At 39.0% G+C, this 24,890-nt stretch overlaps 1 protein-coding gene across 10 annotated transcripts in view; it reads right to left on the bottom strand.

Moving 5' to 3' along the window:
* The window catches only part of DTNA (dystrobrevin alpha), a 392,643-nt gene that overhangs the window by 26,922 nt on the left and 340,831 nt on the right, over window positions 1-24,890 (bottom strand). For 9 of the 10 annotated variants that reach the window (XM_025365041.1, XM_025365040.1, XM_025365042.1 and 6 more), the window contains 4 exons: window positions 16,001-16,088; window positions 12,175-12,272; window positions 5,816-5,929; window positions 773-869 (listed from right to left, as the gene is read on the bottom strand). In XM_025365041.1, the coding sequence (XP_025220826.1) occupies window positions 773-869; window positions 5,816-5,929; window positions 12,175-12,272; window positions 16,001-16,088 (397 nt within the window). The remainder of the gene's footprint in view (window positions 1-772; window positions 870-5,815; window positions 5,930-12,174; window positions 12,273-16,000; window positions 16,089-24,890) is intronic. The other variant, XM_025365048.1, reaches the window with a different exon arrangement.

Below are 24,890 nucleotides of genomic sequence, written 5' to 3'. Positions count from 1 at the left end.
CCTAGGGTCTTCCCTTCGTCATTCTCCTATCAGAAGTTTCATTTCCTGCCTTTGGCATGTCACAGTTCCAATCCATACTGGTTCTTGCTTGTTTATGTCAGGCAGGATGATCACGTGGCACTGATCACATGGGCTGACTATAGACATGTGGCCATAATTTGCCTGCCTTTGACTTGAAATGCAATTTAATGTATACTAAAGAAGGGAATAAGGCTTTACTAAAAGAAGAATGCCACTTCCCAATGGGAAAAATAGATTACAGCACTCTACAGAAGACTTGTATAAATCATCTTATTAAACACTTTACTTGCAGAAGAGAAAGGAGATATTCTCTCATAGAGTTTGCATTTGAGATCACTAGAAATCATGTGACTTACTGATAAAGCACACTAATGGAATAAAATATTTTACTGATATTAACAGTCACTCCTCTTAATTTAATCAGAATTGCTGAAAGCTACTAAATATAAAATATTTCTAAATAAATCCAGTTCTATTACTTGCAGACATAAAGAAACTGGAAATAAGCCAAGAAGAAGTTGCCCCATGAAGGCCCTCAGCAGTCTGGTTTCAGGAAATGGATAAGAATGTGTTCTATTACTGACAGCTACTACTACACTGGTCTAAGAAATTGTTTTACATCTGAGTTTGAAACAACATGTTGAGGGAAATCACATACAGCGATTGGAAAAACCATTGCACGTTATGTGCAAAAATGTTCACAGATGACACGGAAAATAAGCTTAGGAAAAATTTATTTGGCAGGTCTTACCTTTAGCAGCTTCATGAGACCCTCCAACTGGACCATGAGCTCTCTCCGGCTCTCCTGGAGAGCAGACATTCTCTGTTCCAGCTCATCTTTGCGCTGTCTAAGAAAGAAGGAGCTGACGTCAGAAGCGGCGTGCAACTCTCTGAGCCAATCACATTCCCATTCCTGAGGGACTTGTGGACTATCAGAGAAAGGGCATCTCTGGGTCTCTGACACAGTTACCAGGCAGGGAACTGTTATCAAATGAATGAACAATGATAGCTGGAGGTGTTTCTTTTATTTGTTAGCAGTCAGACTACATCAGAATTAAAGTCCTTTTAGACATTTCGCTTCCTGTAGACCTTACTACCCTGAATTAATCATCAACCATTGAATGACATATTTTCTGAATGCTTACTATGTAGTGGGCCCTGTGATGGGCCATGGGGTCCCTTGAAACAAACAAAAGCCAAATTGTCACTGAAAAAGGCAAATCCTCTAGATTCTCCAAATCTAAGAACCCTTTTGCAAATTCACAGAAAATATTGATGACCTTAGTATTTGGAAATATGATTTAGAAAAGTACATTTGAAATCTTCGGCACCCATTGAGGTGTCTCTCAGAGGTGAGACATTAATAGCACATAGATACAATCCATTAAAATTTTTGGGTTTCAGTTTGATTTCATAAAGTGAAGTCCAAATAAAGGCATTTCTACATACTTGTTCAGCAAGTGAAGATGATATATAAGGTTCATGCTTACTTTTGTTTTGTTTTACAGACCTCTTATTAAACTGTCAGCAAGAATGAAAACAACTAAGGACAATCTATACTATCATTTATATTGACACTAAGAGGTACCAAAATATCTTTAAAGGGGGAAAGAAATGAAACAGTATGATGAGGAATGTTAATGGTTCACACTTCTGAAATATATGTATACTTTTCAAATAAATTCCAAATCTATTACTGAATGATTATTACTGAATAAGTAATACATATAATTTTCCCATTGCCCCAAAGATTTCTGTCTGAGTTTGAAACATTCATACTTATATACTAAAACTGCATAGAAGCTTCAAACATGTATGTATTAATGTATAAATGGATATGGCTAGTCCCAATGATAGATATCATATTAAATGAAACTATGACAAGAACTCTGCAATGAAAAACTGATGATATAAAAATGTCACCGTGAGCTAGGTCAATGACTCATTCAATGGAAAGATATTTTGTGGGAGGACAGGTTAGTGATATAAATGATACTTTTCTATTTTTTTCTATTTTTTTTTAGAGACAAGGTCTCACTCTGTTGCCTACGCTGGAGTGCAGTGGCATAATCATAGCTGATTGTAACCTCAGGCTCCTGGGTTCAAGCAATCTTCTGCCATTGGCCTCATGAGTAGCTGATACTACAGGCATGTGCCACCATGCCTGACTAATTTTTTTTTTTTTTTTTTGAGGTAGTTTCTCACTATGTTGCCCAGGCTTGTCTTGAACTCCTGGCTTCAAGAGCTCCTCCTGCCTCTGCCTCCCAAAGCAGTGGGGGTCATTTCTAATTTACTTTCTTACAGGCTTCTTCTATAATGAATTACGAATTTAAACGTTATAAACATTTCTCAATTCTTTTTGAATAAATTTATATTTTTAACTTTGTAATTATAAAATATAAATATTTAAATTTATATTTTTTACTATTATTGCCACTTACAAGCAATCCTTACAAGAGTAAGAACTGCTTACTCTTGAAGCAATCCTTCTTTAAATTTCCTTTAAAATTGCTTCTTTTCTGAATCCAGAGGATGAGAAACATTGTAATTTTATATGCTTTAATGGTATCTTATTTGAGTCTTTGTCTTCCTGGGTTGAAGCATTCGAATTTCAAGTCTTGCCCCATTCAAGCATATTCCTCAGTGACAAATCCAGGAGGTGTTCTTTCGCTCTCTTTTTTTTTTTTTTGACCTTATCTGTGTATGGTGTTCCAGGTACATCCACAGTAGTCCTTGGCACAAGAGCAGATAATGTTTCTGATTTCTTTCCAGTTCTCTTCTTGATAATGTTCTGTAATTTTGGCCCTTTGGCCACAGAAGCACTTTGGGAAGAGGGTTAAAGCAACCTTCTAAAACTGTAGGTGTGATCCGCCCGCCTCGGCCTCCCGAAGCGCTGGGATTACAGGTGGGAGCCACCGCGCCCGGCCTTTAAAACCTACTTTCTTTTAGAACAGTGTTAGAACAATTGTCAAAATTTTAATATGGGTTTATATTGAATACAATATATCAACATTAACTTTCCTGAATTGAAGATGGTATCACGGTCATACAAGATAATTTTTTTCTTAGAAAATATATACATAAATTACATACAATTATACAAAATTTTTAAGAAAAAATTTCTCTTGTTATATATCATATATAAATACATAAATATATACACTAAGTGAAAGGTATGATATCTGCAACTTCTATGTGACTTCTGTGAATCTCAGTTTCCTTATCTATTAAAGGAGTAGCATAATACTGCCTATCTCCTAGGTTTGTTATAGCAATTATATGAGACAGTGTATGTAGAGTTAGTATGCAGCAAAGTGTCAGATGAGCGCATAGAAATGCCTGTCATTCCTATTCATTGTCAGTTCTGGCCGTGACTCAGCTTTCAGTTTTCTTGTGGCGAAAGTGAAAAGGGAAGGGGAAACATGATCGTTTAGAGCGTTCATTGTGGTTTTAAGATAAAAATGAAAGTATCCATTAATGAAAAACAAAGCTCTGCTGTGCTCAGGTGTTACAGAGTCTGAAGAGCAGAGCAAAGATAGAGCCCCCGGAAACATCCACGCAACCAACAGGAACTTGGTAAAATCCATAGTCATAAAGAACCTGCTTCATTTCATCTTTCTGTATGGCAGAAGAAAACGGGACTAATTCTGACAAGGGTTTCTGCGAAGAGGCATCTGTACTTACTATAAAAAGTGGGACTCAGAGTTATAGATATACCTGGAACATACTTGGCACCCAAACTGAAAGATGAAAAGAATGGGCCGGGCGCAGTGGCTCACGCCTGTAATCCCAGCACTTTGGGAGGCCGAGGCAGGTGGATCACGAGGTCAGGAGTTCAAGACCAGCCTGGCCAAGATGGTGAAACCCAGTCTCTACTAAAAAAAAAAAAAAAAAAAATATATATATATATATATATATATATATACACACACACACACACACAAAAATCAGGCGGGCGTGGTGGCACGCGCCTGTAATCCCAGCTACTCAGCTACTCCCGAGGCTGAGGCAGATAATTGCTTAAACCTGGAGGGGCGGAGGTTGCAGTGAGCCGAGATCGCGCCACTGCACTCCAACCGGGGCACACAGCGAGACTCCGTCTCAAGAAAAAAAAAAAAAAAAAAGAATGTAATCAATACTTTCCAACTACAGGTGCCTTGTGAAAGATCAGTATGATACTTACATGAGGGAATGTCTTTGAATTTAGTTTCGTGTTGTTTGCCACATAAATACACTGGAATACCAGCCTTATTCAAGGCATGGTATGAAGCTATCTGAAATGGAGCCCACAGCAAGACTTCATTTTGCAGCGTGGGAGTAGTAGGAGAAACCACATTTCTTTTCCAAGGCCTTCTATTCCCTAGCTTCTGACTCTGAGAAGTGCACTGAAATGCAGCGGCAGAATCTAATTGAGGCAGAAGAATAGGGTCTGGAGGCAGCGAAACTAAGGCCGATTTGTACTGACTTCCGAGAACTGAATGAAAAGGAAAACCTCACCTTTCCACACCCAAGTAACCAAAGGATCAGAGGCTACTCCCTTTGTACGGTGATGCAGATGAATAATGGCAAGTACCTCTGATTGGTCCCCTCCTGCAACCAATCAAATGTTTGCATAGGATGTAACTTTGCAACTTCACTTCAGCCTCTGATTGGTCGCCTCCTGCAAGCAATCAGAGTGGTCCTGGGCCAAGTCCTCATTTACACAGGGTGTACCCAAGTAACTAATGGGAAACCTCTATAGGGTATTTAAACCCCAGAAAACTCTGTAACCAGGGCTCTTGAACCGCTTACAGGAGCTGGCTCCTACTCTTGAACCACTTACAGGAGCTGGCTCCTACTTCATTTCAATAAATCTGTGCTTTCGTTGCTTCATTCTTTTTTTGCTTCGTTTGTGCGTTCTGTCTAGTTCTTTATTCAAAATGCCAAGACCCTGGACAACTTCGTAGTCAAGACCCTTGACAGGTAACAAGATGACTTCTACAGTCCCTTCTAACTCAAGTATTTTATGATGACAGGCTAAACAAGACTAGGCTTTTACGTTCATTTACAGTACAAGAAGGTATGATGCCTAACACTAAAGATCTGAATATAAAGATATTAGAGACCAAGACTGAGAAAAAAATCAGACTCCTTTTAGAGTTGGAGTAAATGTTTACATTTAAAAACTTGTGATGTTTATTTAACCGGTTATTTCTAAAAAGTGCTGAGTTCAAATTGTTCCTAGTGAGACATGCTGTTTTTGATCTAAAGAACACTGCTGGCCGGGTGTGGTGGCACATGCCTTTAATCTTAGCACTTGGGGAGGCTGAGGCGGGTGGATCAACTGAGGTCAGGAGTTCGAGACCAGCCTGACTAATATGGTGAAACCCCATCTCTACTAAATACAAAAAAATTAGCTGGGTGTGGTGGCACATGCCTGTAATCCTAGCTACTTGGGAGGCTGAGACAGGAGAATTGCTTGTACCTGGAAGGCGGAGGTTGCAGTGAGCCGAGATTGTGCCATTGCACTCCAGCCTGGGCAACAACAGCGAAACTCCGTCTCAAAAAAACAAAAACAAAACAAACACTGCTTTTCCCTGTACCAAATGAAAGAACAAAATAGAAGCAGCTTCCCTCTGAATCCCCCAGGTATCAGCAATTAGGTGTGTGCTATAAAAACAACAACAACAACAACAAAAACAACAAACGTCAGCAGCTAAGGTAGCTGAGGACCGTTTTCTGGCTAGACACTGCTAGACTTTCTCAAAGATCTCACGCATGTATATTCCCTGAGATGAGGTGGGTGCTCTCTCACCTGAGGAGCCGGAGTTCTGCCAGCAGGGTGGGGTTTTGCTGTGCCTTCTCTGGCGTGGGCTGAGAAGCTTGTTCATGCTCTAGCCGAAGTCTCTGGATCTCCTGTAAGATTTCTCTTGGGAGAGAGGAGGAAGGTGAGAAACCAAGGTTAGTTAGCTTTCAGGACATTCACGTCGGAGCAGATCAAGGCCACCAGAACAAAGGGAGAAGGGATCATCCTATGTTTAGGAGCAGAACCGACCTTCCCTAACCAACAGATTCCAGTGTATTTAAGAGGCGCTGACTACAGCTAGGTGGGTGCTGTGGGTGACGGGAAGAGTGACTTCATTTCCAGTACATCCAAACCTTGAAGCTTCTGCAGCATGTCGTTGAGTTAAATCACCAGGACCCAGTCATCTCTCTAGCAAGTAATGTAATGCAGTGGTAATGCGTCCAACTTTGAAGAGTGTGCTGCTTAAGAGACAAAAGTGCATCTTCCTGTTATTTACGATCACACTCTGCCACCATGAAGTACCTGCAGCTACCAAGTAAAAGGAGCCTGAAGGGAAAATAAGGATAAATGGGGCTCATTTCACAAAACTAAGTAACCTCATTCTCTCACCAAGAAGGGACTTCTCATATTGAATTTATCTGAGAAAACCTGAGTTAGACAAAATTCTTTCTCTTTTTTTTTTTTCTTAAATCTCTCAGCCTTAACAATGGATCTCAGGGAAGTCCACCTTAGAAGGAAAGTGCTTTTAAAAAGATTCACTGTAATTGAGTCTGTGACATAGAGTCCGATTGGTGTGACCTCTGTCGGAGGTGAGATGTGTCAGTCAACTATTGATGTCAGAGCCCGGGCTTCCCTGAATTTGGGTGAGCATTAGGCTAGCCATAAAGGATATGTGACCTGGCAAGGCAAATTATCCCTGAGCGAGTCAGAAGCCATTAAGCAGTGTTCTAAGTCATGTATTCTTGGGAGCTGGGGGTGTCAGTTTCCTACTCAACAAAAGGCATAGGAGCCAGTAAGATAGAGCAAAGTACTGCGAATGGAAGGTGAACTTGGTGGACAAGGAAGTGGCTTTCCATTTTGGGAGGCTGATTTAAAACTGCTTGCTTCACAAAACCCCCAGAATCAGGAGGCTAATGACTAGTGAGTCGTTATACCTTTCGTGGGTGTGGTGAGAAGATGGAACTGTAATTCAGTGGTTTTCAATCTTTTTTTTTTTCTCCTCTTTGAGATTCCATGGAGGAATCCTTTCTTTAAAAGAAATATGCCATGGATACCCAATATGTCAGACAGTTTAAGGGGAGGGGTGCTGCTGGGGTTAAAGAAATGATGACAAGTCCCTGTGTTGCTGGGACCTGCTCTGCCCACCCAGGTGCCCCTGCAGAGCCCTCAGGATACCATAGAGCTCAGCCTGAAAATCAGCGCAGTGGGATTTCCCAGATTTCCTCCAGGGCTAACACCCTGATATTCTATGACTCCTGCTATTCTCTTTGTTGATGCTAAAGACAGAAACATGACAGAGTCATGTAGTCCAAGGAAGGAAAAGAGAGCAGCAGCTCTGGTAAGAAAAAATAAGAAGAGATATGTAACATGCATCAAGTAGTTAGTCTGTACCTGGGAACTCTGCTGTCTGCTTTAATATTATTTTATTTCATTCTCTAACAGTTCTATTACATATAGGTACCATTATTATCTCTGTTTAATGAATGAGAGAACCCAGGCACAGACCAGTTAAAAGATTTCCCCGAGTTCAATAACAAGGAGATGGTAGAGGTGATGTGAATCCAGGCTGGCTAGCCCGAAAGCCCGCATATATCAATCTGCCTTGAAGATTCCTGGTACTCCTAATACTAACTGATTGACTCCACCAAAGGTGCTATAAGGGACCATTATCTTCTAAAGATCATTGCTGAAATGTCTGTGATTACCTGGGGTAGACAGAGTCATTAAATGAAGTGAGGAACTCCATCCTCCCCTTAAATTCACAGACCTGATTATTGGGTTGTCACCTTAGAGACATGGGTTCTCTGGGTGGGTTTCCACGGTGCAGTAGTATTACCCGAAGGAGCTTTTGGCTCTGGGATGTCTAGAGAGCACCAGGCTGCTGACTCAGAGAGGAGCTCAGGATACACTTGCTCATCAGAGATGGGTTGGGGGAGCTCTGGAACCCACAAAAGAACTCAGGGACAGAACGTATCTCTCTTTCTGCTTCTCACTCCTGTTTCTTTTTTCTCTCTCTAGTTCTTAAAGACATGGATTTAGAGAGTGTGATCCAAAAGTGTTCAGGAAACAAGCAACAAGAGTGATATTAAGGCATGACCAGGGTTGTTGGGGGCCTTCATGGTGCTTCCTGCTGATTCTGGTATCAGAAACAGACCCATATGGAGGCAGATATCCCTGGGGTATTTCCTCAAAAGAAGTCCTGCTTTCCCCTCAAATGTGTTATCCCCATGCCTGAGTGGAAGCAGAGTATTGGAAGGGAAAACAAAGTGCTCTGAAGAAGTGGCAGAGTAGGTTAATTAACACCGCAACGGAGATAAGATATTCTTGAGCTTGTGAATTTCTGTTAGTCTTTTCTTTCTAAGAAGGGATGTAGGCCTGATGCTGCAGCTTGTGAAAACTGTGGTCAGGGTTAACCTCCTTTTGATATCCCACAACGCCCCTTTTGACCTTGATGTTTTATCCCTTCTCTTTGTATTGGGACAGATGAATAGGAGGAAGGAAACAACAAGAGAGTGAAAGAAAAGAGGATTGCTAGTAAAATCTGAGTTGTGTGAAGGTTGTCGTTGGAAAATCTGGAATCCCTAATGGGAAGTTTAGAAATGAATAATAGAATCTTGTAAATTAACGTTTCAGCACTATTTTGCCTTTTGTCTAATCATCTCCTTTTTGGGTTCCTTTATTTTTATTTCTGGAACCATCTATCTAACATAGTTCCTCATCACTTCCCACCAGCTTCTGGTCAACCCCTTGTAAATGCAACCTGCATATTTAGTGAGCTGATTACTTTGCCATAAACATGCGGACATTCTGTCACTTGCCTGACCACTGCTGTCCATCATGACAGGATAGAATTAAAATTCTTTGGTCTGGTATACAAGCTTCATATACTGATGTTTTCATTTTATTCTTTATTCGATTCCTCAGTGCTAGCCTGGCAAGTGTCTTGTTGCTTTTCTCAAAGTCTGTATTTTTACCTGGAATACTGCAAAATTTCACTGTCCTGAAATGTCCTAAAAACTCACCTTCCCCATGAAGTTTGCCCTACACAACCTAGACCACAATGATGGTGAAGTGGGTCATGTTGGGGAAAAAGAGTAGAAATAACACCTCACATTTAAATTTTTATCTGTAGAATGGGGATGATAATAGTCAATCTGCCTACATTAAATAGTTGTTCTGAGGACGAAACGAAGCTATATTTGTACACATGTACTTTAAATGTATTTTAAAGTTGTCCTTATTCTCGCTTCAACACCCAAAAACAAAGACCCAGGTTTCTTACTGCTGCCACCTGGAAGCTGTGAGCATATATTATTAATACCAGCTGTGGTCCCTTCCCCATTGGATGGCTCCATGCTCGTTAGCAATCATAATATGTCTTAGAGAAAAGGGACTAAGGGATGGAGAAGGGATTACGGAATGATGTCTGGTAGAAACTCCAAATGAACGGACTACATAGAAAGTTAAGTCCTTCTTCAGAAAATGGCCTCAATTCTGGTGTTCATTCAGGCCTCAAGCTGGCATAGCCTTCCAATAGCAGATACAATGGTTGTTTTTATCACTTCTTTCCTCCTCTCTTCTTTAGCTCTTTCTGTTGCCTTATTCTGGGACACTGACTGACTTACTGACATCTGTTAATTCTGAGTCATTTTAAATAAACCTTTCCCACCATATATTATTGGTTTACTTTGTAGACTGAAAAAAAAAAAACCCAAAATAAAACAAAACTGTTTTACATTCCAATTCTAACATTTGCTGAGGTTATCAACCATAATATTTTGTTCCAAAAAAGCCGAAACTTTGGATTAAGTCTAATTGTCAATAATTTAAAACTGGTTTATTTTGCTTCTTTTTCTTGCCATGATATTTCCAGCCCGAATTGATGTAAAGTATCAGTATATTTGAGGATGGCCCCTCCATTCTCCTACGCCCCATTGCCATCAATGTCATCAATACTCACACAAGCTTTCTGTGAACCACAAAGTCCAATGGTTCTTTTACATTGTTTGCCTTGAGCCCTCTGCCTGCCAGCTCAGCTCATACACTTTCTCCAATGCCTGCCTGTCCCCACTTTTACTTGCATCCCCCAACTACCCTTTTCCTTTCTGTGGGTTCTTTCTCCTACCTTATTTTAAGTGCCTTTGCTCATTTGAAACCTTGGCTCCCACTCTCAATGCTTGTTTCTGACTTGGCACAATTACTTGCACATAGTAGATACAATAAATGTTATATAAAATAGAATAGGTAATTTTACAGACTTGTGACTATCCTGAACAACTTCCAATTTGTATGGCTATTTTTTTTCTAATTCTTCACTATGCGTCTACTCTTTCCCTTCTTAATTCTTTCCTCCTATTATTTGCTACATTGAGAGGGATCACATGTGACACACTTTTTTTAAATTTAATTTTTTTATTTTTTTATTCCAGCTCTGATGTGAGCACATCTCCCCGGGGGTCAGAGTAGAGCAGTAGTTTCAAAGGTGATGGAGTCATGGTGTCACATTTATGAAGCTATTTCTATCCTAATTTGCGGTTTCCTAATGATGACAACCAGGTCTCAAGACAACTAAGCCAAAAGCTTTCCTTACTAGAAAAAAAAATGAAAATGTGCCAACTAGAGTTTGCACCTTCCTTTTTATTCTTTCTTGAGAACTTTAAAGAATACTTTGATCATTTATCCCCAAATTCTCAGGTTAAACTTTACAGGCATGAAACAATTATCACAACCTCCTCCTTTACTCCACTAGTTTGACCTCAAATGTCACATCAGTGTTTAAGAATGGGATTAAGCGTGGAAATGTTTTAGTGCCGTTTCAAGAAACATGTTACTAGAATGTGTTAGGTTGGTGCAAACGTAATTGCGCTTTTTGCCATTAAAAGTAATTAAACATAATGGCAAAAACTACAATTACGTTTGCACCAACCTAATACAAATTGTTCCACGTTAGGTTTCCTCAGCACCAAGTTTGAGATTTAACTCAGCTATTCATCGTTTTCTCACTCAATGTATGTCTACTGAGCTCCTACAATTGCCAGGCCTGGTTCTGGGCTCCAGGGACCATTTAGCCATGGACTCTGTTCTCAAAGAACTTCCGTTTCAGTCAGGGAAGACAGACAATAAACAAAGAAACACACACGGTTATTTCAGATGCTGATAAGTGACACCCCCCGCCGCCCTCCCCCCACACACAGGGGGATGTAATTGAGACTAGTTTCTGGGCTGGGGCGAGTGGGCGGGATGAGACAGGTGGTCTTTCAGGAGGTGATATATGAGCTGAGACCTCAGTGATGAGAAGGAGCCATTCACACAGAGACCCGGAGGAAGAGCTTTCTAGGCTGAGGGAATGACAAGTTCAAAGGCTGTAAGACAGGAGGAAGACATGGGAGGCGGAAGTGTGCTGGGCAAGGTGAGCTGAGGCTGGAATGGCAGGGGGGAATCAGGTCCGGTAGGACCTTGCAGGTCACAGTAAGAGGAGTGGGATTTAACTGAAGTGTGATGGGAACACATTAGAGGGTTTAAACCTGGAATAACTAACATAAGACTGATGTTTTTGAAAAGGACAGGCTGAACTGGGTGGTGGTGGAGATGAGCTGGACAATGTTTGGGGTGTATGCCGTGGAGGCAGACTGTGAGTCAATCTGTGTTGAATAGAGGAAGAACCTGCTGATGGGCTGCAGGTGGAGATCTTTGCATGTTTGGATAGAGTAATTGGGTGATGGTGGTGTCTCTCCAGATGCCTCTTTAGCTCAGGGTCCCTCCAGGGCGTCTCTGGCGAGCTTCCTACCTGTTTCTGGGTGGTAGAGACACCTTCTACCAAGTACGCAGGAGGCTCCTCCTGCACTAGAAGCTCTTGAACAAAATTAAGTATGTCAGCAAAAGGGAAGTGAGACCGTCTAGAGGGGCAACATTAATTGCATTGACATCTCAGAACTATACACACACACGCACACGCAGTTTTCTCATGAAGCTTCTGAAGTTCTAAAGATCTAAAGACCAGCTTTTCAGAAATGAGCATCACTGACTGTAGATGTCTTCCCTTGAGTATGCATACAGGGGGTAAAGCCCTGAAACTTTAAAGCACGACCATAGGTTATTAATGAATGTGCACGTGGATCAAACAAGCCAGCACGTCTACAAAGCCTCACCTGTTCTTGTTTTCTAGCTCAGCAATCAGCTGCCTTTGCTGCTTATTCGCATCGATGGTGAAAGAGATGTCAGGAGCACTTCTTTGCTGAGTTGGCTGCTGTAAAATAAGTAGTTTGGAAGATTTCATATTGAGAATGTGAACCTATGTATTTGGGAAGGCAGGAGTCATGAGATATGCAGACAAGGAGGAGGGAACTATTTCTATCAAAACAAAGAAAGCAAATAAATAAAATTCAATTGCCATTCTTCTCCTATAGACCAACTTTTCTGTGGATCCGGAGCACATCTGCGAGGTGGAAGACAGAACAGAATTCTCTGGCAGGCAAATACACAAAAGGTAGGAAAAATGATTTTTCAGTTTTCTGATTATCTTTGGGAAGTGATTTTATTTTTGCCACACTATCCCCATTGTACCTATTCTTTCATTATAGGTGGCTTTAAAAGATGTTGCACTGTTGAGAGGGTGCGTTCTCTAGAGTTACTGTTCAATTACTGTAATATACAGTTAAAAATACAGTTTTAGGCCAGGCGTGGTGGCTCACGCCTGTAATACCAGCAATTTGGGAGGCTGAGGCGGGCGGATCACTTGTGGTCAGGAGTTCGAGACCAGTCTGGCCAACATGGGGAAACCCCATCTTTACTGAAAATTCAAAAATTCGTTGGGCCTGATGGCACACACCTGTAATCCTAGCTACTAGAGGGGCTGAGGCAGGAGAATCGCTTGAGCCTGAGGTGGAGGTTGCAGTGAGCTGAGGTCATGCCACTGCATTCCAGCCCGGGTGACAGAGCGAGATTCCATCTCACAAAAATAAATAAATAAAAATACAGTTTTAAAGTCATAGTAAGACTTGCTTTTCTGATTCTTCTAATCAGCAGACTTTTATGTATTTCTTTATTCACATATGTAATTTTAGATTGATGAATTCACATATTCATGTATATTCTTTGATTTGCTGCTTCTACCTTCCCACCACTCAAGCCCATCATTTTCAGTAATGCAATCAGCTTTAACAACTGGTATACATGCAGTCATAGCTTTCTGCATTCTCAGATAAATATAGATATCATTAATCATATCATACCATATATATATCTGTGTATGTTTATGTATATTTAGTCAAAGATTTATTTGGTGTTGTTTTACAAAAATGGGGTCAGATTATGTACACTTGTCTGTGTCTTGCTTTCTTTGCCTTACAGTACATTTTGGAAATTCCTCCAGACCAAATTTTTTTTTTTTTGAGGTGGAGTCTCACTCTGTCGCCCAGGCTAGAGTGTAGTGGTGCAAGCTCAGCTCACTGCAAGCTTTGCCTCCTGGGTTCACGCCATTCTTCTGCCTCAGCCTCCCAAGTAGCTGGGACTACAGGCGCCCACCACCACACCCAGCTAATTTTTTGTATTTTTAGTACAGACGGGGTTTCACCGTGTCAGCCAGGATGGTCTCAATCTCCTGACCTTGTGATCTGTCTACCTTGGCCTCCCAAAGTGCTGGGATTACAGGCATGAGCCACCACACCTGGCCCTCCACACCAATTTTTATTGTTTTAAAAACAAATTTTTAAAAATCACAACTAATCTTTCTACTGAAGAATGCAAAGCTTTTAAAAATGGCAACTATTGCCTAAACCAGATGCAGAGAATCTTGTCCTGCTTTTTAATGTCCATAAACCTAACTGTAGGAAAGATTAACTTTTGTAAAGGTTTTGCTTTTATAAAGCTGTCTATGCATTTTAATTCACACCTCTTTTCAGCAAAGAATGACTTGTGTAGCTAACAAGAAATTTTGAGGTCCTACATTTTAGATTCTAAATGACTTTCGATAGCTAATTCTGGCTTATGGCAGCCATGACTTGTGGTTCAAGATTTTCTTCTGATTTCATTACATAAGACTTCCTTTTCTGGCATATACTTTATGTATTGATAAATGGTAGAAACTTACCTGAGCCAGTTGTGAATTTCAGTTATTGCTTTGCTATGTATATTAATTGATCAGGAATTATACAGAAAAACATTGACCCAAGTAAATGACCTTTCTATCTCATTTCTAACCAAGTGTCATTTTACTAATCATGATTTATTCAGCTAATCATACTATTCTTAATATGTGGTTATGAAGAGATTTACAAAGGAACTAGAATTAATGTGTGGACGGTATCTTTCCTATGATGGATCCACAAATGTTATATATAGTGTATGTAGGCAAGGAACACAAGTTACTAATGTTCCCTAGAAAGAAACAGAACAAGACTGGAGAAGTTAGTGCACATATAAATAATAACATGTGCATGGAGATTTAGCAGTCTGCCAGGGATCACTAACTCAAAGGCTGAAAGGGGCAGGGAAGTAACGCAAGGGAGGGAGGTGGGCCAGGGTAAGGGTTGTGGCAAAGTGCCACATGCTTGCCCTGTCCGAAGCGGCAGAGGAATGCCTCCACTCCAGCTGCCTGCTGTCAGAAGGAATATGCATCTGATCTGGTCAGTCTTTTAAGATAAGATGAAAATCCAGACTTTCAAGGAAAATCATCTGATTTGTAAGTCCTGACATCTAATAAAGAATTGAAAACACTGTAGGGCTCAACAAAACATTTCTGGGGGACAAATTTGGTCTGCAGGCTGCCATTTTGTAATTGCTGGTTTATGCAGTACTTTCATACATTTTACTGTCTCAGTGGATGCTAATAACAGGCAGCACTGACATATATAATGAGCATATTTACGCCTATGTACAGACGAGGAGACTGAACTCAAGCAGTGCTTTGTATGAGGTCATGGAGAGCTGGGACACACATTGCTAATCCCATATCTTGGTATACCATAGCCTCTGTTTATAGAGGTATATGCATGGATAAAGGCAAGAAAACTTGGAAAAGAGGTTTTTCCAGAAACCTTGTTTTGCTTTTACTTTCAAGTGACTCCTGGAGGCGTTGCTTGTCCTAAAATCTAGTTCTCCCATATTCTCAGCTGATTTTATATTTCGATTTTAACACGTTTGCTTCTTACTTATGTCCCTTAAAATTTCATATACTCCAATTACATCTCTGTTTCACCACATCTGATTTTGGGGGCACATAGCACACTTTTAGCCTGCCCTGGATCCCTTCCATCTTGCTCATGGTAGTTTCTAACAGTGTTACAATTGTGGATGTCACAGAGAACACGTGCCAGGGCTAATGCAATGGGTCATTATGCAGCTCCCATCTGGGATCATTTGGTTAAATGCTCAGCAGGAAGGGCTCTGATAACGGCAACATCTGATGTGAGAGGTGCAGGCAACAGCTTCCTCACTTGCTCCCCGCCACTCTTTGTCCTTTTGACGCACTAATTGCAACTCACCCTCAGTCAGCACAGATGAATTCCGAATCAATGTGTCGAGGTGACAGTTGCTTTTGTCTCAGAGACAGACACAAATGGAGAAAGCTTTATTATTTCTACTGGTATATTTTAAGCATCACTTGCAACTACTCTACCTCAAATTTAGTGCTTTCACTAACCACACCTGCTTTAAATACATTAAAGGAGTCACAACCAGTCCTTGCCCACTTCCTCGGGCCTTCATATGGAGTTGACACTGAGTGAAGGGGGATGCGAGGATTCCAGCTTGACTCCAGGGTCACACTACTGTGGATGGTTTTGTTTCTCAAGTCTTCCATTTTTAAACTGTAAATTCACCACCAAGACACCATAAACATAGCAACAAACACATGCGCAATAAATTAGCACAAATTGTCCTGGTAATCAGCACCAGCTATAATAACAATAAACATGACATATAAAATTCAAGGATCCCAGATGCCAACAGATGAATCCTTTTACTCCAACTACTTACAGATGAAGAGGACTCTGCTGCCAGCCTTGCTGCATACCTGGCGATTAGCCTGTGTTCTTCATCAAGCCGGTTTGAACTCTCAAGCATACTATTAAGAACAGAGCAAGAAGGAGACTGTTAGGAAGCTGAGAAAGATTGCTGCAGTCATATTACCACCAGGAGTTTTTACTATTTCAATGTTTCAGTGCAAAAAATTTGCAAGTGACACAAAACCCTGTTAGATTAACAATCTCGGCTTAAATTTGTAACATGATCTAGTATGTAGTCAGGAAGGTCATTAATAAATCCTGTCTTCAGTCAATTCAATTGTCTTACTAAGAAAGCCTCATAGAGAGGTGACTATTCTGATCAATACATCTGATGTAAGAAGAATTTCTCCTTACTTTGATTGCCTTTAATGTTTTTTCTTTCCTTATTACACAAGTAACACATGTCCAAAATTAACATGTTAGAAAATATGAAAGCAGGAAGAAAGAAAAAAAATCATTGTGGTCAATGTCCAGTGATCCCTACCTGCTGGTATTACATTCTCATGTAATTTCCTCCCCTTTAGGATGGGCTGGACTTACTACTAATCTGCCTCTAATGAATAGCATATGGCAGAAGGAATGGAATGTCACTTCCAACATGAGATTATAAAAAGACCATGGCTTCCATCTTGGGCTTGCTTGCTTTCTCTTTAGCTCTCTTGGTCTGTCTGGTGGGAAAATAGCTGTCAGGTCATAAAGCAGCCTTTACGGAAAGATGTAGGCGATGAGAAACCCAAGCAAGCCAATTACCACGTGAATGAATCCCCATTGGTAGAGCCTTCAGATGAGATCACAGCCTGAAGTGACATCTTGATTGCAACCTCATGGAAGCCCTTGAACCAGAAGGACCTAGCTAAGCCAAACCTGGATTCTCAACCTACAGAAATTCTGATATGATAAATGTTTGTTGTTTTAAACTACTAACTTTTGGGATAATTTGTTATGCAGCATAAGGTAACTAATACAAGTCTCATCTATACTATTACTACCTATTTATAACCTGCCTTTTATATTTACTTCCAGAGAAACAGAATTATAGTAGTGACTCCCAATGACATTAATGGAATTTTTTAGTGCCTCCTATAAATTTACAGAAACTGTTCATACTAGAATAAGGATGATCTGAGTTCCTAAAAACTAATGCAAATAGAAGCATTATTAATTCTTCTGTATTTCAGAAAACTTCATTCTCTGAAATCCTCCATTCAAGACTAAGTTTTGGGTGCCATTAAAAATAATTCTACGAAACATACCAATAGCACTAATCTTGTTAACAGACTAGTTGGTTGTAGTTTGGCTTATCGGTTATTGTGGTATGTTTCAGTTCAGAATCAAGATCAGAAACTAGTTCCTCTCATTTATAAACATAGTCTTCTGCATCCGTTCTTATACTTATGGCTCTTCCTTAAAGAAATTAACTCATAAATACATATTGTAAAGACACCCTCTTATGCCAATATTAAGGTTGTAAGAATTATTCATTGTAATCATTTAGATCCATACCAAGTAACATACTATTATATCATTTATATGTACATTTACAAATAGAGTAAACATGAAACATAGTGTTTTAACCTTTGTTCTGAAGTGAGAAGATGAGTGAGTAATTATGTTCTTCCAGCATTTTGGCTATGTCACTTCCAAATAGCTCTTCTCTGGTTGGCTGAATCCACTATATAACAGGTTTTTTTTTTCTTGTCATTCATAAGACATTCCTGTCTTCATTATCTCTGCTCTACATATATAAGCTATAGCTGTCTTCATGTGCATACTTCCACTCTAGACTTAGCCCTTTTCTCTGAGCTATAATAACTAGAACATTCCTGGATTTCCCTATCTAACAACTGATTTCTCCTTCCTCAGAAAAAGAGGCTTCTCTTTCCTTTTGCTCAAATGAGATAATATATGCAAAAAGCATCAAAAGAGTGTGATGCCTGGAACACGTGAGGTGCTCAAAAATATTAGTTAATACAATGTTATTATTATTTTGCCTTTTAAGTAACATGTTCATATCCATTAGTAATCCTCATCTTCAAAATATCATCTGAGAATTACCTAGAGCAGTGCTTTTCACATTTTAAAGTGTAAGCATATCACCTAGGGATCTTGTGAAAATGCAGTTTCTGGTTCTGTGGTGGTACGGTAGGGGAGGTTGGGAGGGTGGGACCTGAGAAAATGCATTTCTAACAGGCTTCCAAGAAATGTCCACAATATTGGTCCAGTGTACTGGTTCAACACTGAGTATCAAGGATCTAGAAGATCTTGAAAACAAAATGGAAAACACAAATACGTGAAATGAAGCCGAAATATAAACGATATAAAAGAGAGCGTTTCTCATGAGTATTTAACAGATATAAACATTCCCTTAAGACAGAAAATTGTCGGATATCGGGCTTACATAATGTATCAATCCCAGTGGATTGAGATTTTATTCAGTACACAAGTTTAGATTTGGAGTAAGAAAATAATTTTAAGAGCAAAGGCAGAGTTAGCTCTGGAAAACTGATGCTTTAAAGCAGATGTCTGCCTTTATAAAACAATGTCTGCATTCTGCAATGGTTAAAAATAATAACTAAATTCCTTATTACAGCTTCAATGAAAAAGAGAAAGTCACACTGTCTTTTCTTTAGACATCAAACTACCCCACAAAGAGACAACTGAATTTGATTTTAACATGTTTATAATTTCTGGCTCATGTATTAGGGACTATACATCTAATTCAACACAGTGTGTGCGGATTACAATGCCCATTGCTCCAGGCCCAGGAACGTGATCTCTTTGACACCTTGAAAGTGACTTTGTCAGAAACATTTGTATTTTGATAAATAATTTTAAAAACCTTGATAAAAACTTCTGATAAAAGTATCTTTTAAAATGAATGACTAGCTAGTGTAAGTAATATGAAGGTTATGTTTTTAAAAAGCCTTCTAGAAATGTAAGACGTGAAAATATGGGATTCTGTATAGCAAGCGACAACTCATACTTCCACGCCTTTCCTCCCCCAACACTAAGTGAATGAGGGCCTGTGTGATATATTACCCCTTTGTGCACATGAACAATTTATGGGTCCACATGTGCCATTTCAGCATGTTCAAATTACACAAGGGTGAAGGAGGCATTCCTCTGATAAATTTCTCTATTTCAAGACTTCAATTACAAATAGTTGAAAATGAATGGTCAATAATCCCTAAATCATTAAAATAAATACCAATTCCAACACTTTCTCCAGCCCTAGCTATTCATTTCGGGACTTTATAATCAGTAATCTTGCTACGAGACTATGATGAATTAAAAAGTGATTGCAATGTTGACTGCATTTCAGAGCAGGAAAATCCATTATTTTGAAAATACTCCACTTTCTACCTGAAATGCATGGCCAGTGTCTGTTGCCAGTGATTTCAACATGGCATTCTAGGAAACTCAAGTGGCCCCAGCTGAACTAGGGCTTGTGAAAGTGTGATTTGGCAGAGATATCTGGGAACTCAGGGTTTGTTCACATTCCTTTGATTTTTTTCTGGGCCTTTCTGCTTTCCAGTTTAGGGTAGTCAACCAGAAAATATTGTGATCCAAAGCATATAGCATATATAAATGTAAAAGCAAAAGCATATATAAATGTTTCTATTTTTTTTCATATTTTTTCTACTACTCTGGATAGTGATGGGAATTTTATCACTAGAAATTAATTTAGAAGGCCATCGAGTTTCATATACTACTCTTCTATTAAAAGGATTAGTGCCTGAGAAAGCATTATTAGTTAACTTAAATGGAAGATTGCTTTATTAGATTATTTCCTATCTTTGGCAGTTGGTTTAGAGCAAAATGCTAAGGGAATAGAGCACTTGTTTTTGGCATTTAGGAGTCAGCGAGCTCAAGAGAGTCAGGGTAGAAAGGAACAAAGTGACAATGGGGACAGAGAAGTGGTTTTATGGGACTGAAGAATGGGGAAAGAAACTAACTCTCAAAGCTTAGTGTAGTGGCCCTGTGTGAGTGGTTTTGAACAACAAAAAAAGACAGGAAATCATGAAATGGCAATCTTCATGGATAACAATAAGACTTTACCACAATAATGGCTTCCTTAAGGGAGACCTTTAAACTCCTTTATTGAGACCCTGACTTCAATAACCCTCTATGTTACAGTCAAGGTCATGCATTCTACCTTCTGAAAACTCTCAGACTCCCCCATTTCCTTCTACTCCAACTGTTCCTGATGTGACAGTCTTTAGATTTATATTTCCAGGATTCTAAGGAAATACCTTTCTCAGAAGTCCAGTTCTATAATTGAAGTTCCTAAAAATTTTACTAAAGAAAAGGAGTTGTGTTAACAGGAAATGAAAAGTCATATAAAAGAGACACTGTCAGTAAGTGTAGATAACTCTTCTTTTTTTCTTTCAACAGATTATAATTTCTTTTTCAAAAGATTGCAGTAAACTCACATTTTTCAAAATCAACAAAATGTACTAAAGACAGTCAGTCAAATCTTGACCTACACATTAAAAATATTAAAGGCATACAATTCAGTGGATTCAGTAGTGAAATGGGTTATGGATTCAATTGTGTCTCCCCCAAGATTTATATGCTAAAGCATATGAATACCCCCAGTACCTTAGAATGTGACTATGTTTGGAGATAGGGCCTTTAATTACAGTTAAATGAGTTCATAGTGTGGGGCCCTAATCTCATAGGACTGATGTTCTTTTAAGGAGAGGAGGAGACACTAGGGTAGAGAGAAAAGGTTATTTAAGGGCATAGCAGGAAGGTGTCCCTCTGCAAGTCAAGGACAGGAGAAACCAACTCTGCTGGCACCTTAGTCTTGGACTTCCAGCCTCCAGAACAGTGAGAAAATAAATTTCTGCTGTTCAAGCCATCAAGTATGGCATTTTGTTTTGGCATTCTTAGCAAACTAATACAAAGATGAAGAATCGAGGGGGCATTAAAATTAAAAAGAATTCTTGCCCAATTATCACTTTAAGTTTAAAAAAAAATGTTGGAACACCCTATTAGTTGCTCTGTCGATATCAGTGAATTGCTGGTGCTTATCTTTGCCCATGTCTACCCTCTACACGAAGCTTAATACTTCAATTTTTCATCTATTTTATACTTCTATACGAAATGTTCAATTTAAGTGCTACTCTGTAACAGTGATTTTTTTAAATAGTAAAAATTCTAATTTTGCTAGTAAAGTTTCTGACTACTCCTAACAATTTTGTTTAGGGTAAGATGGAATTTTTTAGCTACAGCACTACTGATATTCTACAATATCAACAGATGTTTATAGAGCACCTACTATGTGCCTGGCACTGTGCTAGATGTCAGAGATAAGGTGGTGAACAAGTTGGAGAGGGTCCCTGCCCCATTGAAGATACAGTAAGTAGTGAGTCAACCAACCAGCCACCAATCAACAAACTAACCAGCCAGCCAACCAACCAACCAACCAACCAATGAGCCAACCAGCCAACCGGCTAACCAGCCAACCAACCAAACCATGATTGCAGCTGATAAGAAAATAAATAGTATGCTATAATAGAGACTAATATAGGAGACCTACTGGGGGAGGTGTCTTTAATCTAAGACTGGAAGCTAGACAAGCAAGTTCATGTGCATATAGTAGGGGTGAAATGAGAAAGAATGTTCTAGACAGAGGGGAGAACTAGTATTGAGGTCTTGAGGCAGGAAAGAACTTGGTTCATTGGAGGAATTGATCAAAAACTGACATGAATAAATGTAGTGATTGAATGGGAGAACCCCAAGAGATGTGAGGCTGAGAAAGGAATAGGCAAGGACTAAGTTACATGCAGATTTGTACACCATGGTGAGTGGTCTGGGTTGTAAACTAGGTCCAATAGGAATCTATTAAAGAGTTTTAAGCATGCAAGTTAATTAAAATTTAGACCTCGTAAATGAAATTCTGAAATAGGCATTCTTAGACATCTTTTTTCCCCAAAGCATAAAATACTATGGAACAATTTTAAACTAGATGGATTATTAATCCACTTAATAAGAAATCTATTGGCAACACAAATGTACACTTTCTTGTACTTGAGGAAAATATAAGCAGAACAATTTTAACCTAGTCATATGACATCAGGTGTCTAATCAAGTGACAATGGTTAGAGATAGAAGTTCTGGGCTGGTTTCAAATCATTTGGTTGGTCCACTACAGACCCTGGCTATAAACTAACAAGCCCAGGCACTTGACAAGCTTTGGGGGCAGGTAGTAAAAGCCTACTGTATCACATTTTCAGACTCCTTCTCCTGCAATGAAGAAGATGCATACGAATTATTAAGGCTTTTAAAACTTCATTGAATTAGGAAGGAAGCAGAAATTCTCCCTTGAGCTGCAGTTTATTTATTTTACTTATCTGACATCAGAACCAGCAATGACATAAGTGTTTCTTTAGTAGCCAACTACTACAAATAAGTCAGTTTCCCATTGTGTTAAGTAGTTAATATAGGGTAGAAGACCCCCACATAGAGTTAATCAGGATTATGTCTGAATAACGGCAAAAACAAAGCTTTTGATGGAGAATGGCTATAAGGTTCCTGTTTGCGGAACATCTCATGAAGGGTGCACAGACAAGGAGGCTAAGGAATAGGGAGGAAAATAGATGGGACCCAGTGTCATAGGACCTGTTTGCAAGCACTTACTAGCATGTGACTTTAGATAAGTCACTTAATGTCTCAAAGCTCATATTTTTTAAACAGTGAGATGGAAATAATCATATCCAACCTTCTAGGACCATGAGAAGTAAATTAAATAATTTGTGGAAAAAGGCTCTGTAATTTTTGAAGCATTTTATAAATACAAAATTTAGTATTCATACTCCAGCTGTTGAGATAAAAGAAAATGAAGACAAAACTCTTGCCCTTTTTGAAGCTTACAATTAACGTGAGAAGTCACAACTCAAGGAACTGCATACATAAAAGGTAACTTTTAAGAATCACCATTCCTGTTACTAGTATGTGCTCAAAATGTTTGCTAAAATCAAATAAAAACACTAGAATAAGATATGCAGTTTCAGTAAATACGTGGAGGATGCAGTGTGAAGGAGGTATCCACAAAAGATCCTGAAAGGCATGTGTTGATGCAGACTTTAAAAAAGGTGATGAAACACAGTGGTTATGAACTTGGATGGATAATGGTTAAAATCTCTGTCCCACTTTTTATAGCTGTGGGACTATGGGAGAGTCAGGTAAGCTCTCTAAAATGATACCTTTACTTACCTATAAAAGGGAGATGATCTTATTTACTCCATGGGCTTACTTTAAGAACTAATTTAAGGACTAGTTTAAGGAGAAATTATGTATACAAGGCTCTGAACGTAGAGCTTGGCATGAGGTAAGTGTTTTAAAAACACGATTATTATTACTATTATTATATGTCTCACTGTGACTTGATGGTAAAGCATTGTAGCTACAATGATGTTAAAGGAGGTAAGAGGTCATTACGTTACTTATAGAATCATGACAGCTGTGAGGAATTGTTAGGATCTAATTAAACATAAAAGGGAAGAAAACATAAGAAATTTGAAAAAGTTGGAATTTTTTAAGGATAGAAAAAAACTATGAGAAATACGGAGGGTGAAGCTATTAAAACAAAGCCTCCTTCATTGATTGGTTGGTCTTAAATTCTGCTTTGTTTTCAAAATACAAATCACATTTAGCTTTCATCAAGCAGATGCAATGTGTCTCTGCTGAGACAGATTTATGGTCTTAAGTAACCATCAAGTCAATATGATGAATCACTTGAGTAGAGAAAATGGCTGGTAGTGACAAACTCTGAGCTTTTCTCTTTGGAGATTTATTTGTTACAACCTTAATTAAGAAAAGGTCAAGAAAGAGCAGTAGAAATAACTGGAGTGTGCTTAGAATGATGGGAAGAGGACACAGGGTGAGACTGCATCATTGCCTTACAATTGAATCTATACTGACTGTATTCTTCTTCAAAGATGAACAATACCATTAACAAAAAAAATTCAGTGCTTAGTTCTACTGTTTCAGCTACCATGTAACACTGGAGTACCAAACTCCTTGGGAATAAAGCCATTTTGTAGTTTTGAGAGGCTGAGTTGTAAAAAAGTGGATACTATTTAATCTAGAAGCTCACAAAATTTGAAGAAAGGGATGGATTTAGGTCAGCCGAAGAGTGCATTTTTATCACCTTAAACAGCAGGATCTAAGGTAAAATTAAACTAGTATACCGGTTATACATTATTAAAAACATGAATTTAGATACATGTATGTACTAAAGCACATAAATGTTCATCAGTTCATGAGAACTAAAAATTATCTCATGTACTAATCTTGCAAAAATAGGTCTAAGAAGCAGTAATAGGAAGAAAATTTTAAAAATATTCAAGTGAGGAGGAGAGAGATCCAGGGGCTAATAACATCAAGTGGTAAGGGCAAGGAGCACGGAGCAATGGCCTAGCATCTGAGGGATGCGTTGGTGAAATACTAGCTTGGTGCAAAAGTAATTGCAGTTTTTGCCATTACTTTTAATGTAATTGTCATTAATTTTGCCAATTACTTTTCCTCTAATAGTAGAGGAAAGAGGACTTGCGATGCTAAAGGTTTGAAACATTTTAATGGAAATTGAACCCATTGGCTCTCTTAATAATTATAACTATGGAAAATCCATGGGTCCTTAGTTCAGAGAAAATTGAAGTGGTTGAGAAAAATTGACATATTTTCAAGGAACTGGTTTGCTAAATATGTTTATAAAACAGTCATCTGAACTGGATTGAAAAATACACATGATAAATACATAGTTTGCCCTTTTCCTTTAATTCAAGTTGCAAATCTACATTTATTATTAACATCAAGTAACTTTAACCAGCGGAAGGAGTCTCCTATGTCACAAT

This window comes from Theropithecus gelada, chromosome 18 (genome assembly GCF_003255815.1).
Source record: "Theropithecus gelada isolate Dixy chromosome 18, Tgel_1.0, whole genome shotgun sequence".
Lineage (NCBI taxonomy): Eukaryota > Metazoa > Chordata > Mammalia > Primates > Cercopithecidae > Theropithecus > Theropithecus gelada.
The sequence above is the reverse complement of the archived record's forward strand: the minus strand, read 5'-3'. Positions and strand labels throughout refer to the sequence as shown.